Genomic DNA, 13685 nt, shown 5'->3' on the forward strand with positions numbered 1-13685 from the left:
TGACTATTCAAATCCTGCTACTATTCGAACTCTCTTCAAAATTGTTCTATATTAAACTTCGCTTTGAAAAAAAAAGTGATGTTCACGCAAGTTTATTTCATGTGCTATCGTGCATTGCAACTTCCTTGATTTAAGGAGCATTTCCTGAATCTTTTATTTTTTTCTTTTTTTCTCTCCCTTTATCTCAGGTGGGCATGCTGCTGCACGAAAACTTGGCTTCGCCAGAGCAGATGAACTTTTTCATCAGGTGGGTTCTCTCGGGTGCAGGACACAGCTGCGGGCTCTCTGTTGATCATCTCTATGTGTGTGTATTGCATGAACGTGTGTGTGCATCTTGCAAGTGTATGTTGGGCTTGTGGTAGGTTTGGCTCATTGCTACAGTTGGACCTCGATTATGCAATCACGGCTTGTACGAATTTCGGGTGATAAGAATTTTTATGTGCTCGGGCCGAGTCCCATTAGCTGGCAATGTAATGGAGTGCGGTTGTTGTAAATAGATTTTCACCACGCAACGTTTTGTATGAATGTAGGCTACCATGCAGGTATAGAAACAGGCGCTCGCCGTTTTGCCGCGAAAGGCACGGCAATCGCATGTGCACGCGGGAACATAGGTAAGCATGGGCATGTCATACCTGGCAAGTCTCCCGGATTTCGACAGTTTCTTAGGTTTGTATGGTTGGCATGAAAATCTCCTGGAAATCAGTTTCTTTGCGTGATCCGGCCACATTGACAAAAATCCAACCCAATCCGATCCAGGTTTTTGTGAATCCATTTCATATAGCATTATGTACACCAATTTAGAAGGGGTTGATGTAAATGTACATTAGTATCTCAGTGATAGGAAACCGTCAAGTGAAGGCAGAGAGCAGCGTGCTGGAAGCTTTGGAAGTACACACACACTGTCAGAACTGTGGTTGTTTGACACAACCACTGTGGACGAAACCACGGTTGCTCTTGACACAACCAAGTGTGGCGACGATGAAACTGACGGAACTCCGAAAGTGCACGCGTGTCCAACGCTCGCTCAGTCAAAGCGACGCAGCATTCCGCAAATGCAGCAGATGTGATCATAGACAAACAAATGTAGTTTTGAAGGCACGTGCGTGCCAGCGCATGTGAATTGAAAACGGAACTACCGTTTGCCGCAATCGCCGTGTACGAAACAGCGGTCTCTATCGACGCGATCATCGATTGTGACTACGAGCTCCGAAGGTACACGGCTAATACAGCGGTAAATTAAAGGCATTAAAGTCATAAAAAGGCATGAAGCGTTTTGGCATTCCTGTCGATCTTTGCTGATGACTATGGTGGCGCTTAGTTTTCAGTTGGCCTCAAACTAAGCTTAAATTTGATGTGCACTTTCTCAGCAGCCAGCTGCGCAGTCCCTTAGTGGTCTGTTCACGTGTGTCCCAGAAAGGCATACGTGAGTTCTTTCGAGGTAAATAAATATTTTGTGTGTATATCGTGATTTGGAGACAGATTTTGCAAGTTTTTTATATGAAACTTCGGGCAATACGAACATTTTCTCTCCCCCTTGATTCGTATTTTCTCTCGCCCTTGAGCTAGGCGTTGCAATGTCAGCATGCATGATTGTTGGGGACGAGCACACCTGCTAGCAATCCGATTTGCACGGGAGACTCCCATATTTTGAGCAAACCTCTCGATTGTGCGGACACGGCCATAAATCTCTCGAAAAACTGGAAAAAAAAGCAATAACAACCAAGGGCAGTGGTTCTAAAATTTTCTGGTCTTCATCTATTACGTGTGGAATGCTCCTTAAGGGGAGACGTGGGTCTTAAAAAATGGTTTTTTAAAAGTTGGGTGAATGGCATAAAATTTAATACACTTATTCAGCTTTTTCTGCAGATTCGAAATCTCTAAGTAGATTTTTAATAGCTGCATTAGAACAAAAGATATGCAATTTCTAACACATATTTAAGCACATTGCCACGTGCGTTTCTTTATCACTTTTGCTGTATTCGGTTTTCAGCCACAAAGACTGTCAGCAACGCTCAGCGTGAACCGCGCCTCGTTGTTCGAGAACCTTCGCGATCATTGTAGATCGTTTTGTTAAGATTGCGCGCAAGACGCGCACACTCGAGCTTATTCTAGAATTTGCACGACAGCCAGTGATAACGCTGGAATATTCGACGGCACATGTGTGGAATATTCGACGGCACATGCAACTGACAAGCGCTTCACCGCTTGTCAGTTGATCGACGGTCGACGCTCTGTCCGCCGCTATCAGTGTATTGCTTTCAGTTTCTCGGCCACAAGTTCGGCCAAATAAAGCGTTTCATCTCGGACGTGTTCCCTGCTGCCTTCGTTGACGTCACGACCACGTGACAATATTTCTTACGGGGATTTTTGGCAACTTTGCTTTGTCAAACACACAAAGTATGTGGCAAGATTGCCAGGAAGCTGGTCTAGGCGGGGGTGCTATTTATTTTCTTATAATGTTGCTCACCAAATTATAAGTCTCGATTATCAGAAATAGTATACAGCAAAAAAATTTCACTCACATTTACGTCTATTTATTTTGCATTCAAAGTTTGTTGAAGACAGTCAGATTAGTATCACCGGCTAAACCAGCTCTCTGGCAGCCTTGCCACATACTTTGTTTCTGTGTTTGACAAAGCAAAGTTGCCAAAAATTCCCATAAGAAATCTGCTTTTAGAGATTGCACATCTTTTGTACTAATGCAGCTACCAAAAATCCAATTAGAGATTTGGAATCTGCAGAAAAAATGGGATAAGTTTGTTAAATTTCGTTCTGTTCACCCAGCTAATAAAAGAAATAAAAAGACCTGTGTCTCCCCTTAAGTTGCTTTTACCACAGTGCTCTTGTGTCACGCAAAAAAAGCGTACTAAGATTAGGAAGGGGCTACTAGCTGTCATGGGTCTCGGCCCATCTGGTCCCTTAATTGAACATAAGTGCATGGGCTGTATATGTAAGAGTACAAGTATGATTGTTACAGCCAAAAACTTCACTTGCAATCATTCGTGTCTGTGATGTTGCTGCGGCCCTGAGAAACAATATATGAAAACTTATGCCAGCTTTCTTTTGTCGCATAATAATTGTTCATGTTTTCGTGATTCCACGACATTTGTATCTTTGAGGTTTTGCTGTATGATCTGTGTTTTGTTTCACTGAACTGATAATTCCTGGCCCAGGCTGGTGGAAAACGTAATGTCAGGATCTCAAATCATTGAAATCCGGTATTTTGATTGGTAGGTTCTTTCTATCTGGGGGAAGAAGAAAATTCAGAAGCTATCATGAGAGGTTGATCGAAAATGACTAACATTACTTCCGCCCTTCTAAAGTGTGGCAAAAGATTTTTCCTCGATAATAGAAAGACTTGGGTAAGATATGAGTGACTTATCATTACGCTAATTGCAATGATGTGGGAGAAAATCTTTCCTGCAGACTGAAATGTGGGACTTGTGTGTCCCGCTCTCACACAAAGGGTCAAAGGGGCCCTCACCAGTCCATATGGCGAATCTTAGATGCTAGAAGTTCTTGTGTGCCAAATGAAGAGCAAGAATTTTTCAAATCTGTTCATTACGAGCCGAGAAAAGCAGTCATTTGTAGCGGCCTGAAACCATGATGAGAGGAGGCGAGCTGCAAACCCTTGCCACTCGTGACTTGTTCATGCATGCGTATGAACACGTCATGCGCATGCATGGTCGCATGCGCATGACATGGCCGAGCACGCGAGTGGCGTTGCACAGCCACTACCTTTTTTTATGTGGCGGCCATGTGTGTAGTCGGCATTTTCTGTGGTGTACTGCCTGTTTCTGTGGGACAGGCATGAAAACTGCAACAACTGCTTTTAAATAAAAGTGATATATAAATACAGTTGAAACCGTTTATAACGAACTCAAAAGTGTCGCGAAAAGTGGTCGTTATATCATTAGTTCTTGTATATGGACTCGCCCTTAAAAGCGTGCGCTAAAGTGCTAACAACTCCTTCGGTGACAAGCTAAGCCTTAAGAAAAACTTGGCAGTGGGCTAGTTGGTTAAACATTATCGATGATTTTTGTGCAAACTTTACAAAAGGTGACTAGGAACAGAGTAAGAGCACACAAACGGCACAAAAATCATCAATAAAGCTAAGCCTTTTCATGTCGTGAAGCGATGCCCACTGTGTGCTCATGAATGAACTAACTGCCTTTGCAATGAGCTGACACCGTTTCACCAAAGCACGGTACCACATTGTGGAGCCGGTCATCCCTGGCTAGTTGCGTGCAGTGCGTCGCCTACTCGGCTCGCGGAGTCACTGCCGGGCCGCTTGCTCTATGCCGTATGCACGCGTATGTACGTTCTTTGGGCTTGCTTCACTCCGGACCATGCACGGGTGCGGCGGCTAGCCTCTTCGTTCAACACGGCGAAAACAAGCATTTTGCAAACGCGCACTCTACGTTTCCGCGATGCTCTCGCGGCCCTGCACGACAATGCACGGCGCACTTGAGTTGTCACCTAGTCAAACACGCTGTGTACGCTCACTGTCAGTGCATCGACGTTTCTCGGTGCCCGCGCCGCTCAACAACAGCGAGCTACTTTCGTTTCTACAAAGCGACGCGCACTTTAAAGCGGTCTCGCACGAACTGCTTTAAAGCGGTCTCGCACGAACTTTAAAGCGGCGGCGAACTTGCGAACAGCAGCATGGTGAGCTTGTACCGCCGTCAATCTGCAGTGTACGGCGTACGTCGCACGCGCAGCCGAGCAGATATCTACAGATGACTGTGATAAGATTGTCGGTTATATACCAGAGCACGCCTGTCTCGCACCCAGGCTGATGGCGAGACGAGCGGATACTGTCTCACCCGCGCGCGGGCTGCACCAAGTAAACAGGGCAAGCTGCAGTTCTGAGGCTTTAAGGTGCGAAAAAGTACCCGTTCACGCCGCTTCAGCGTGTAAGAGCTCGTCTGGGCCCTACTGCGTCGTCTTTGGATGCCAAAACAAGCAGCGCAGCAAGAGGATATTAGCGTTGTCTGCGACGATTGCGACGCGCCACGGAAATAGTGCCGGTGCAATGTTTTCAGCTTCGCCGCGAGTGGATAACTGTAATTCAAGCAAAAAAACTACGAGCGGAGTGAAAATGCGCGAGTAAGTACATTAACTGCGTGTATTCTGCAGTGTGATGCCCACCTATTTCATTTTGCGAACCTAATTTGTGTGACACGCAGCTGGGTTGAAGGCAGGTGCGAGCTTTGCGTGAGCGTGCACTTCATACCTTTGAGCGTTTCCTTTGACAAAAGTCTAGTGAAAGGTAGTGCTTTCAAGCACAAGCAATCAGCATGCTTTGCCACTTTCAACGTAGTATTAAGCTTTAGTGATTTGATGGCATCCACGCCTTCGAGATTTCGTCTTCAAAAGGTAATAAATGGCACGGTGCTCCTCAACAGCTGGTCAGAATTTTGTGCTTTCATTGCAGTGTTTGATGTCCCCAAATTTATTTGGACACGAGGCATCCAGCTGCACATAATACATATATTGGCACGTAAGTAAACAGTACTCACGCCAGTGTCCTTTACGTCGCAGGCGTAGCTAACCGGCTTAACTAAGAGTAGCACAGTTTTGCTTGTAAAGCACCATCGTTACAAGAATAAAATCGTGCAGGTAGCTTCGAAAAGGGATCGCTGAACGATACTGCAGGTTATACTCTCTGATAGCACGCTTTTGTGAGCAAGAGGCATTATTGTAAGAGCGCTCGTGAAACAAAAATTACGTTCCGTGAAACTACCCGTAAAGCCTACTCTAATTATTACGCGATGCATGCTGAAATGATCAGCTTTCACAAAACTTCGTGCACAACTTCTAATATGGCGCAACAAAACATCGGTTCACTCTTTCGCGAGCTGCACTGCAATTACGATTAACGCGTACTACAGCGAGAACATATTTACAAATGTAACAGCGTACGTATCTGACGAAGTTGCTTCCGCAGCCCACTCACCACGTACTGTATACATTGTGGACTTGCATGAGGAAGATGTTCTTGGTGTTCCAATAAAATCAGCGAAAATGTCCAGGCTAGAAAAGACGCGAAACACGCTCTCCGGCGGGCTGAGTTTCGGGAGTTTCACGTTTGCTCTGTGTAGCGACTGCTGGCGCGGCAGCCCGCGCGTGTTGTTTCGTCGTGTGTGCGATAGATGGCGCGACGCGCGATGCAAATATGGCAATGCGCATGGAATTCTGTGTTCTGGTCTATAAGTCGTAATGGCAAGTTCAGCGACGGCTGCCACCCCGCCTTCGCTCTTTACTGATGCTTATCCGCGAAGGCATCGCCGCAATCGCGCGGAAGTCGTAATCGCCGATCGACTGGTCTCTACCGTTACCGAAAAGACGGACGACCTTTCACGGCACATTGTGGCGTCAACGAGCTTAGGGTCGCAGTGAACCTTATTGCGATGGAAAGTTATCGCGGTTATCACTTTTGGCATTTATGCCTTCTTGCGTTCCAAGGCATTGTTTGGTTCATTGGAGGCGGTCGTAGCTGCAGAGAACGGCATCAGGAAAGGTTACTGTGCGAAAGCTGACCGCAAAGCTTCATGCTGCCTATTTTTTTTTCCTTACTGCCATTCTGCTACTGAAGAAACGCATGGAAAGTGAGCGACCTCGCTCGCAGCGTCCGAAATCTGTATGTGGTGCTCGCCGATCTGGGATATCTTAGTCGCAAGTAAACTGGAGCGGGGCACGGGCGAGCACGCGTCCCTGTCACGCTTTAGAAGGCATGTTTTAACTTTTAAATGCAAAGCATTTCTTAGCGAACCTCTGGCACTTTCAGCGTTTCTATCTACGTATCTATTTATCTATCTATCTATCTAGCCGCCTACGTCTGGGTGCTCTCATGATCGCCTCCTTAAGTTGGTGTAGACCAAAATTTGCATGAGAGGGTAAGAGGATTTGACGAATATGATTGCCGGGTCATGACATGAATAACGTTAAAATCCCGTTGCGTACGTCTTCAAACCCTTTCCACTAGACACGTGTGGCACATACCCGTTTACCACGGGCCGCGGTGTACGGGTATGCGCCACAGGTGATTGACAGTTCATATCTACCCAGGAACGGCGAGAACAGACGTTGGTAACTTAAATGCTAGAGCGTTAAGGAAAACCAACATCGACAGCGTTGACTCAGCGAATGGAAATAATAAAAATTAGGATCCCAGCAGGAATCGAACCCAAGCATTTTGCGTGGCAATCTGGTATTCTACCACTGAGCCACGCCAGGTCTATAAACTGGTTTGGAAAAACAGCCTGCGCAGGCGTACTATCGGTGCAACGTCAATTGTGGTTGTGGTGCTGGCTATGTAATTTTACAAGACAGCAATAAACACTGCATGATACTCCTACGATATGTACGCCTACGATACAGGCGTCATATCAGATTAACGTCTGTGGTTCTAGTGTTGGGTCCGCTTTTATAGCAGTCTAATAAACATTATGCTTTTATTCCTATGATTCAGGAAGCTATATTGGAGCATTGCTCGACCCCGGAGGAATACATTAACGAATGTTACATATGATATCCACATCACAGTACCGTAAAGTGCACTTCGTCCACCAGAACGACGCAGTGTCCTCTTCATTTCTTACGAGGCTGGGCGATGGCCTCATGCTGACCGAGGATGATGCCAGATTAATTGACAGCCGCTTTGTAGACTAGGCTACGTAGGCCACATACGCCCAGGTAGTCTACGAATACGACAAACAGCATCCACTGATGTTGGCTACGTAGCACTATCCAGGCCTACCAGCCTCGACGGCCTATACCTCACCAACACGAAGGGTGGCTTCAGGTTCGGATGTGTCGCTGGCTCTGTCGACAGATAATTTGTCGACGAAATGACCGAGGCATCCACGAATTCCAACAGCTCTACTATACCACATACTTCACTACACATGGACCCCTCGTCACCACGATCATGACCGGATCCTATAACAAGTCATGACCAGCTGCTGGTGCTCACTGATCATGGTGATGATGTCCTTGTTCAAGAACTGTCAAGAACTTCTTGCACACATGCACACGGGTTCGTGAAACGTGAGTGCGTTTTCGGGACACGTGCAAGCACTACATATCAGCTTACCGCTTCTGGTGTGGGTAATACCCACGTTGCCATTGGCTGCATTACCCAACCGTAAACAACTGGTTATATAACACATATGCGGCTCTTCAACATATATATGTGTGCGTGTAAAATATACACAAATCTTTAGCGTCATTTTGTAACGTGTCGCTCAGTAAAAAAAGTTACGCCACAGTCACCTACCCGCTACATGCTTCGCATAACATAGACTCCCACGGTACGTGGGATCTGCCAAATGTTTTTTAGCTTTGTATGCTCCATACTTTTACCGTGACCGTGTCTGAAGTGTTCGTTGTAAAAGTTGGAGGTTTTGAAAAATGTTCGCTATATTTGGACACAGCTTCAATGGTTAGCATAGGAAAATCGTAAGTGCACCCAAATAGTGGTTGTTATAACCGATAGATCGTTATATATGGGATCATTATAAGTGGGTTCGACTGTACTCAACAATACTCATGAGTCATCACGAATGTAATGAAGATTGTAAATAGACTCTGTCGCACCGGTGACACTGAAGTTTTAAGCAAAAACTCCTTCGAGTAGTGAATATAACATAGATAGTCCCGTAAAACCTTCAGCTGCATGCATCTTGGTAATTCGATGATAAAGACAAGAAACCTTACCTCTCTGTTCCGATGTTTCATTCCTTTGAGCTTTTTTCATTGGTGTATCTTATTGGAATGTTCGGTATTTCTAATATGCACTATGTATTCGATTCGAGTGCTGACTCAAAAAGAACTCTATTCAATTCGTTAACTGAAATTTTCGAATATTCGCACTACCCTAAACTATATAGGTGTTCTTGTAACAGCTTCCTCTGTTTGCAGGCACACGCGATGCCTCCTAGTGGCCGACAAGAAAGAGATGGCTCTGGAGTACATCGTGTACTGCCTCAAGCGGATGCAGCATACACACCTGCGCACGTTCTTCCAGGTGAGGCAGAAGCTTCCCCCACTGACAAACTCTGGTCTTTACAGGTGTGATTATGGACCTCGTAATAAGGTGCAACAAAATTTCACCTTAAAGGGGTACTGACACTAAAACTTTCCATTGTCGTTTTGTTGTGTCAAAGTGAAAGGCCAATTTCTCAAGAGCCTAGAAGATGTCTGCTAAGCGTGAGTGCACCCTGAAAAAGTAATTTCAGTACGTTTTTTTAAAAGCTTGTTTCGGTTCCTACTGTACCCTGACGTCGCAACACGATATGAGCATCTCGTCACATGCTCGCGCAAGATATCGGGAAGTTTCCACGGCCACTCCACTCCATGGCTCTGTTGGTGACTCACAAGCGCCCATTTTGAATGTTTTGGTGGTGCACAAGTGGCCATTTTGGAAGTTTTGGTACCTCACGTTATCACAGCTAGCCAGACTGCAGCGTGAAGTCACCAGAATTAGTACGGTAGACTGACGTCAAGCTAGTGTCGATGTATGTAGGTGTGCCGTGGGATAATTGACTTTAATATCAAAATAAAACATCAGCATTTGTTGAGCTTCACATTTCCTCAGAGCAGTCTCTATATCAAGGAGATTTGTATGGCAGAGTAAACTCTCCTTCGAAAAATGGTGTCAGTACCCCTTTAAAGGGGTCATGAACCACTTTTCCAAGTAATGATCTAATGACCTCAGTATCGGAGTTACTGCCTCCCGAATCGATTGCTGCAAAAATTTCTCGAATCTGTCAAGAATGAGCAGAGTTACGGGGGTGTGGCGCACGCTCAGCACTTTCTCTCTTTTCTCGTCCCAACGAGCTCACTGGAAGCTACACGGGGAGGGATGGCATGGGGGAAAGAAGTTGCATCAGCGCACGTCATGAAACATGATCGCTCTCTCGCTGCGATTCGCATGCGCAAGTGCGGCTACCATGTAAAGTTAGTAGACTGAGGGTTGTGGCACCGGCAGGTGGCGGCACCCCGTGGCAAGAAGCACATCTGATCTGAACGCTGCTCTCGATTTATGTCGGCTATCGGCCAATGAGGATGCTATGTGTTTTGCGACGCGGAGAAGCAGATACGCGACGTCAACCGGCAGACGCCCCGGCGCCCACCGACGAGAGTGAGAACCAGCCTCTGTTTGAAAAGAGGGCGCCTGAGAAAACAACTTCGCGCTCCGCTTGTAGCCTTCGCGCGGCGCTCACGACTGCAATATTTGGCTGAGCAGTTCATAGCCATGTCAGCTTTCCGCAGGATGTGTTTCCTCAACAAACCCAAGGGGTGCTTCATGACCCCTTTACGTAAATATTAGGCATGGGTGAATATTTGAGTGCTTCGAATTTTCGAATGAATATTGTAGTAGTCGAATTCACTTCAACGTGAATTTAAATTCTTTGAAGTTTCGAATAAACTAACGCACATATATTTGACCACATGTAGCCCCCCCCCTTGAAGAGGTGGTTTCACTGCTTGGGAATGCTGTGCCGTGAAACCACCTATACAGGAAAAATCTGCACTGGTGCAGAGCCACACTTCAAGCTCAGATGTTAAGTTAATCGAGGTCTCACCTCGAATAATGATTCTTTTTTAAGTTTAAAAGCATTTTATACGGGCCTATGTGCACTAAATGTAGCAAGTTTTTAGAATGTAATGTATTTGGCACTTATAATTTGTGCCCTGTTACTATTCAGATCCTGCCATTATGTGCATTTCTTTCTACTTCTTCGAGCAATAACATGGTATTCTCGACACTGGGGCGGTTTGCACTGGCCGGTGGATGGCCAAATACCTAACAAAAGTGAAAGTGAGTTCGAAAGTGATTGTTCCAGAATACAGCCTTTACGTAAATTTGGCATTCTCGGAGAAGTAGGGCTCTTGCAGTAACTGTGACTGTTTGTTGAGCATGTTGTTGCTTTCCTTGTGAATGCCCAGGAACATCTGAAAGTGGACCGCAAGATGCTTCGGCCCAACGAGAAACTGGATGCGTTCATCAGGGGCTACTTGGGTCTACTCGACTACCTTCAGTGGCTAAGCCACACTGCGCGTTCATGCCAAAATGAATTGGCTGGTAAGCACCTGCATTGCTTCCTTATGTTGCGTATTCACTTTTTCATTCTTTATTCAACATGTCAAAAATAAAATCTAAAAAATAAAAAGCTGAGGTCCCGCTTTAAAAGGGAAGAGAATTTGATATGCAAACAGTAGGCAAGAACCCATATTACTCTTTACTCAAATCCTATTCACATATCTTCATACGTGCTACCCTCTTGCCCACTTACAATGTAGGCGATCTTGTTACCTTATTTCAAACACGAATAGTTAATAATTGTTGGTGGTTTAACATCCCAAAACCATATCATTGAGAGACACCGCAGTGGAGGGCTCCGAAAATTTCGACCACCTGGGGGTTCTTCAACGTGCACCTAAATCTAAGCACACGGGCCTCAAAATTGTGTGGAATGACTCATGTTCAGGCACATGCAGATTGGTGATGCCATCCAAGTAAAAATGCATGCTTGCACTCATTTGAAAGGGTAAGCAAGCAAGATTCATTTGTTATAGTTTAATCGAAGGGATTTGTGTTTTAGGCAAGATAAGCTAGTTCTATGTTGAGCGTCCAGTGTCCCTGGACGCTGGACCATAAGTCCACTTCACTGTGCCGCACGCTTCCTTGGGACCATGGAAAGAGGCGGCACCTAAGTCTATGCACCGGCACCTAAAACGTACACCTAAATACATGTACACGGGCCTTGAGCATTTTCTCCTCCATCGAAAATGCGGCTGCCGCACCTGTGATTTGATCCTGCAACCTGCAGGTCAGAATTCGAGCGCCATAACCACTAGACCACCGTGGTGGGTTTTGTTTCGCACATTTGTAAAGGCTAAGGCATTGTGCAGAAATGAGAAATCTTGTTTTAAATAGTATTTAGGTGGTCCTTCAAGTTTGAATTGATGGAACTTTTTTCCTATTGAGCTACATACAGTAGCCTGAACCTGAAGGGACCAGGAAAATGTGTTCCATTGGACAGGAGTTCTGTTTGCTGAGAGATGAACAGAAATGCAGAATCCAAATACAAAACTAATATCAGAGGCAGTTGTTCCATTTAAGCAGCTGTTGTCTTCGAGGGATTCCAGTTTGGGAGTCTACTGTATAACAATGCTGGGACCACCTATGCATCAAAGTATTAATCAAATCAAATTATAAGAGAGTTTGATTTATCTCGCTTCTTACTGTGCCATATTTTTCAAAGATTTTTCAAAGACTGCTTGAAGCATAAAATATTGAAAATTTACAACGTCACTTTTATGGAACCCATGGGAGGCAAAATTTGAAGTCTGGGTTGCACACATGGCGAGTTGCTCTCAAAAATGTCTCTGCAACGCACAGATGCAGACACGCAGGCTGGGGAGTCCTTTGAGGAGTTGAGCAGTGTTGCCAGTGCCTTGGACAAGTGGCGCCCCCTGTTCACACCCGACAGCGAGCCGGCTGCAGTTGCGTGTCAAGAGACGATGGACGTCTTTCTCACGAAAACGCTTGAGGTACCACTCTGCTGGTCTCGCTTGATTTGCAAGGTTGAAACTGTTGTGGTTATTATACTTTGCTACGTAACTGTCATGTGGTCTCGTGTGCAGTTTGTGCCGATCGGGACCTGATTGACACAGCCGGCATCTTGCCTGTTCGGTTATTGTTACGGCATTGGCACCCATCGGGATACTGCATTTCGTTAGGGGTTTCTCATAAAAGTAAGCTTCCTTTTCAATTTGTTTTACCACGACACCGGCAATGTGTGCATACGAACAAGTGGCTCCATTTCTGTCTTGGAAGGCACATCTCTCGGGCTTCAAGTTTGCCATGTCGCCTAGCCCCACTCCCACAAATTAGCACACAAAAAGCACATAAATGAACATCCGAGCTCTCCGATTGGCCATGTCCTCCACATGACGCCAGCGATCTTTGCTATTGGTGTGGTGCTCTTTTCGGGGAAAGCTTTCTTTGGTAGGATCTTTTCTAGCTGATAGAGGTTTAAAAGGGTTTTGCGTTGCTCAGTGTTTCCGTGCGTTCTGTCATCGTGGCTCAACACTCTTAACTGTGCGCCTACTAAGCAGTCGTATTTGGAAACCTCGATGGTTGAAAAGAAAGTGCAATAGCCAGATTAGATAGCGTGATGCGCTCGTTGTGAACAATGCAGAAACACAGCCAATCCCTTTGTTGTGGATGTCTCCATCTAGCAAGAACATCGCACACTGAAATCTCGAAACTGTAGTTAAGGGGAGACGCGGGTCTTAACCCTTTGAGGGTCGATTTTTTTTTTCACGAAGCTCGTCCCAAAAATGTGTGTATTTTTTTCATTGCTGAATTAAATTCTTCAGCCTAACCTATTTGAAAAAAGAATTGTGTAAAATGTTTTTGAAAAACTGCGCGGCCAAGTGCACTGAAGAAAACTGTGTAGTTGTGAGCGTGTCCGGAAAGCGAAAACAAGTCCGAAACCTATAATAATCCTTCGTCTTATCGCCAACGAGACGGAAGTGGTTCTTGAGAGTCCCCACAACAGGAAACGCAACCACAGCGGCATCGTTTGTGTCGGTCAGCGCCTGGGCCCGTATTCTCAAACGATCGCAAAAGGCGATAGTATCGCGTTTGGTGACGTAGAACTTGATGC

General features: G+C 45.6%; 1 protein-coding gene across 1 annotated transcript in view; it reads left to right on the forward strand.

Moving 5' to 3' along the window:
• LOC119402208 (uncharacterized) overlaps positions 1-13685 on the forward strand; it is a 51749-nt gene that overhangs the window by 8420 nt on the left and 29644 nt on the right. The window contains exons 4-7 of the mRNA XM_037669339.2: positions 189-247; positions 8926-9031; positions 10957-11092; positions 12413-12564. Of these exons, the coding sequence (XP_037525267.1) occupies positions 189-247; positions 8926-9031; positions 10957-11092; positions 12413-12564 (453 nt within the window). The remainder of the gene's footprint in view (positions 1-188; positions 248-8925; positions 9032-10956; positions 11093-12412; positions 12565-13685) is intronic.

The sequence above is a fragment of the Rhipicephalus sanguineus genome, chromosome 8 (genome assembly GCF_013339695.2).
Source record: "Rhipicephalus sanguineus isolate Rsan-2018 chromosome 8, BIME_Rsan_1.4, whole genome shotgun sequence".
Classification (NCBI taxonomy): domain Eukaryota; kingdom Metazoa; phylum Arthropoda; class Arachnida; order Ixodida; family Ixodidae; genus Rhipicephalus; species Rhipicephalus sanguineus.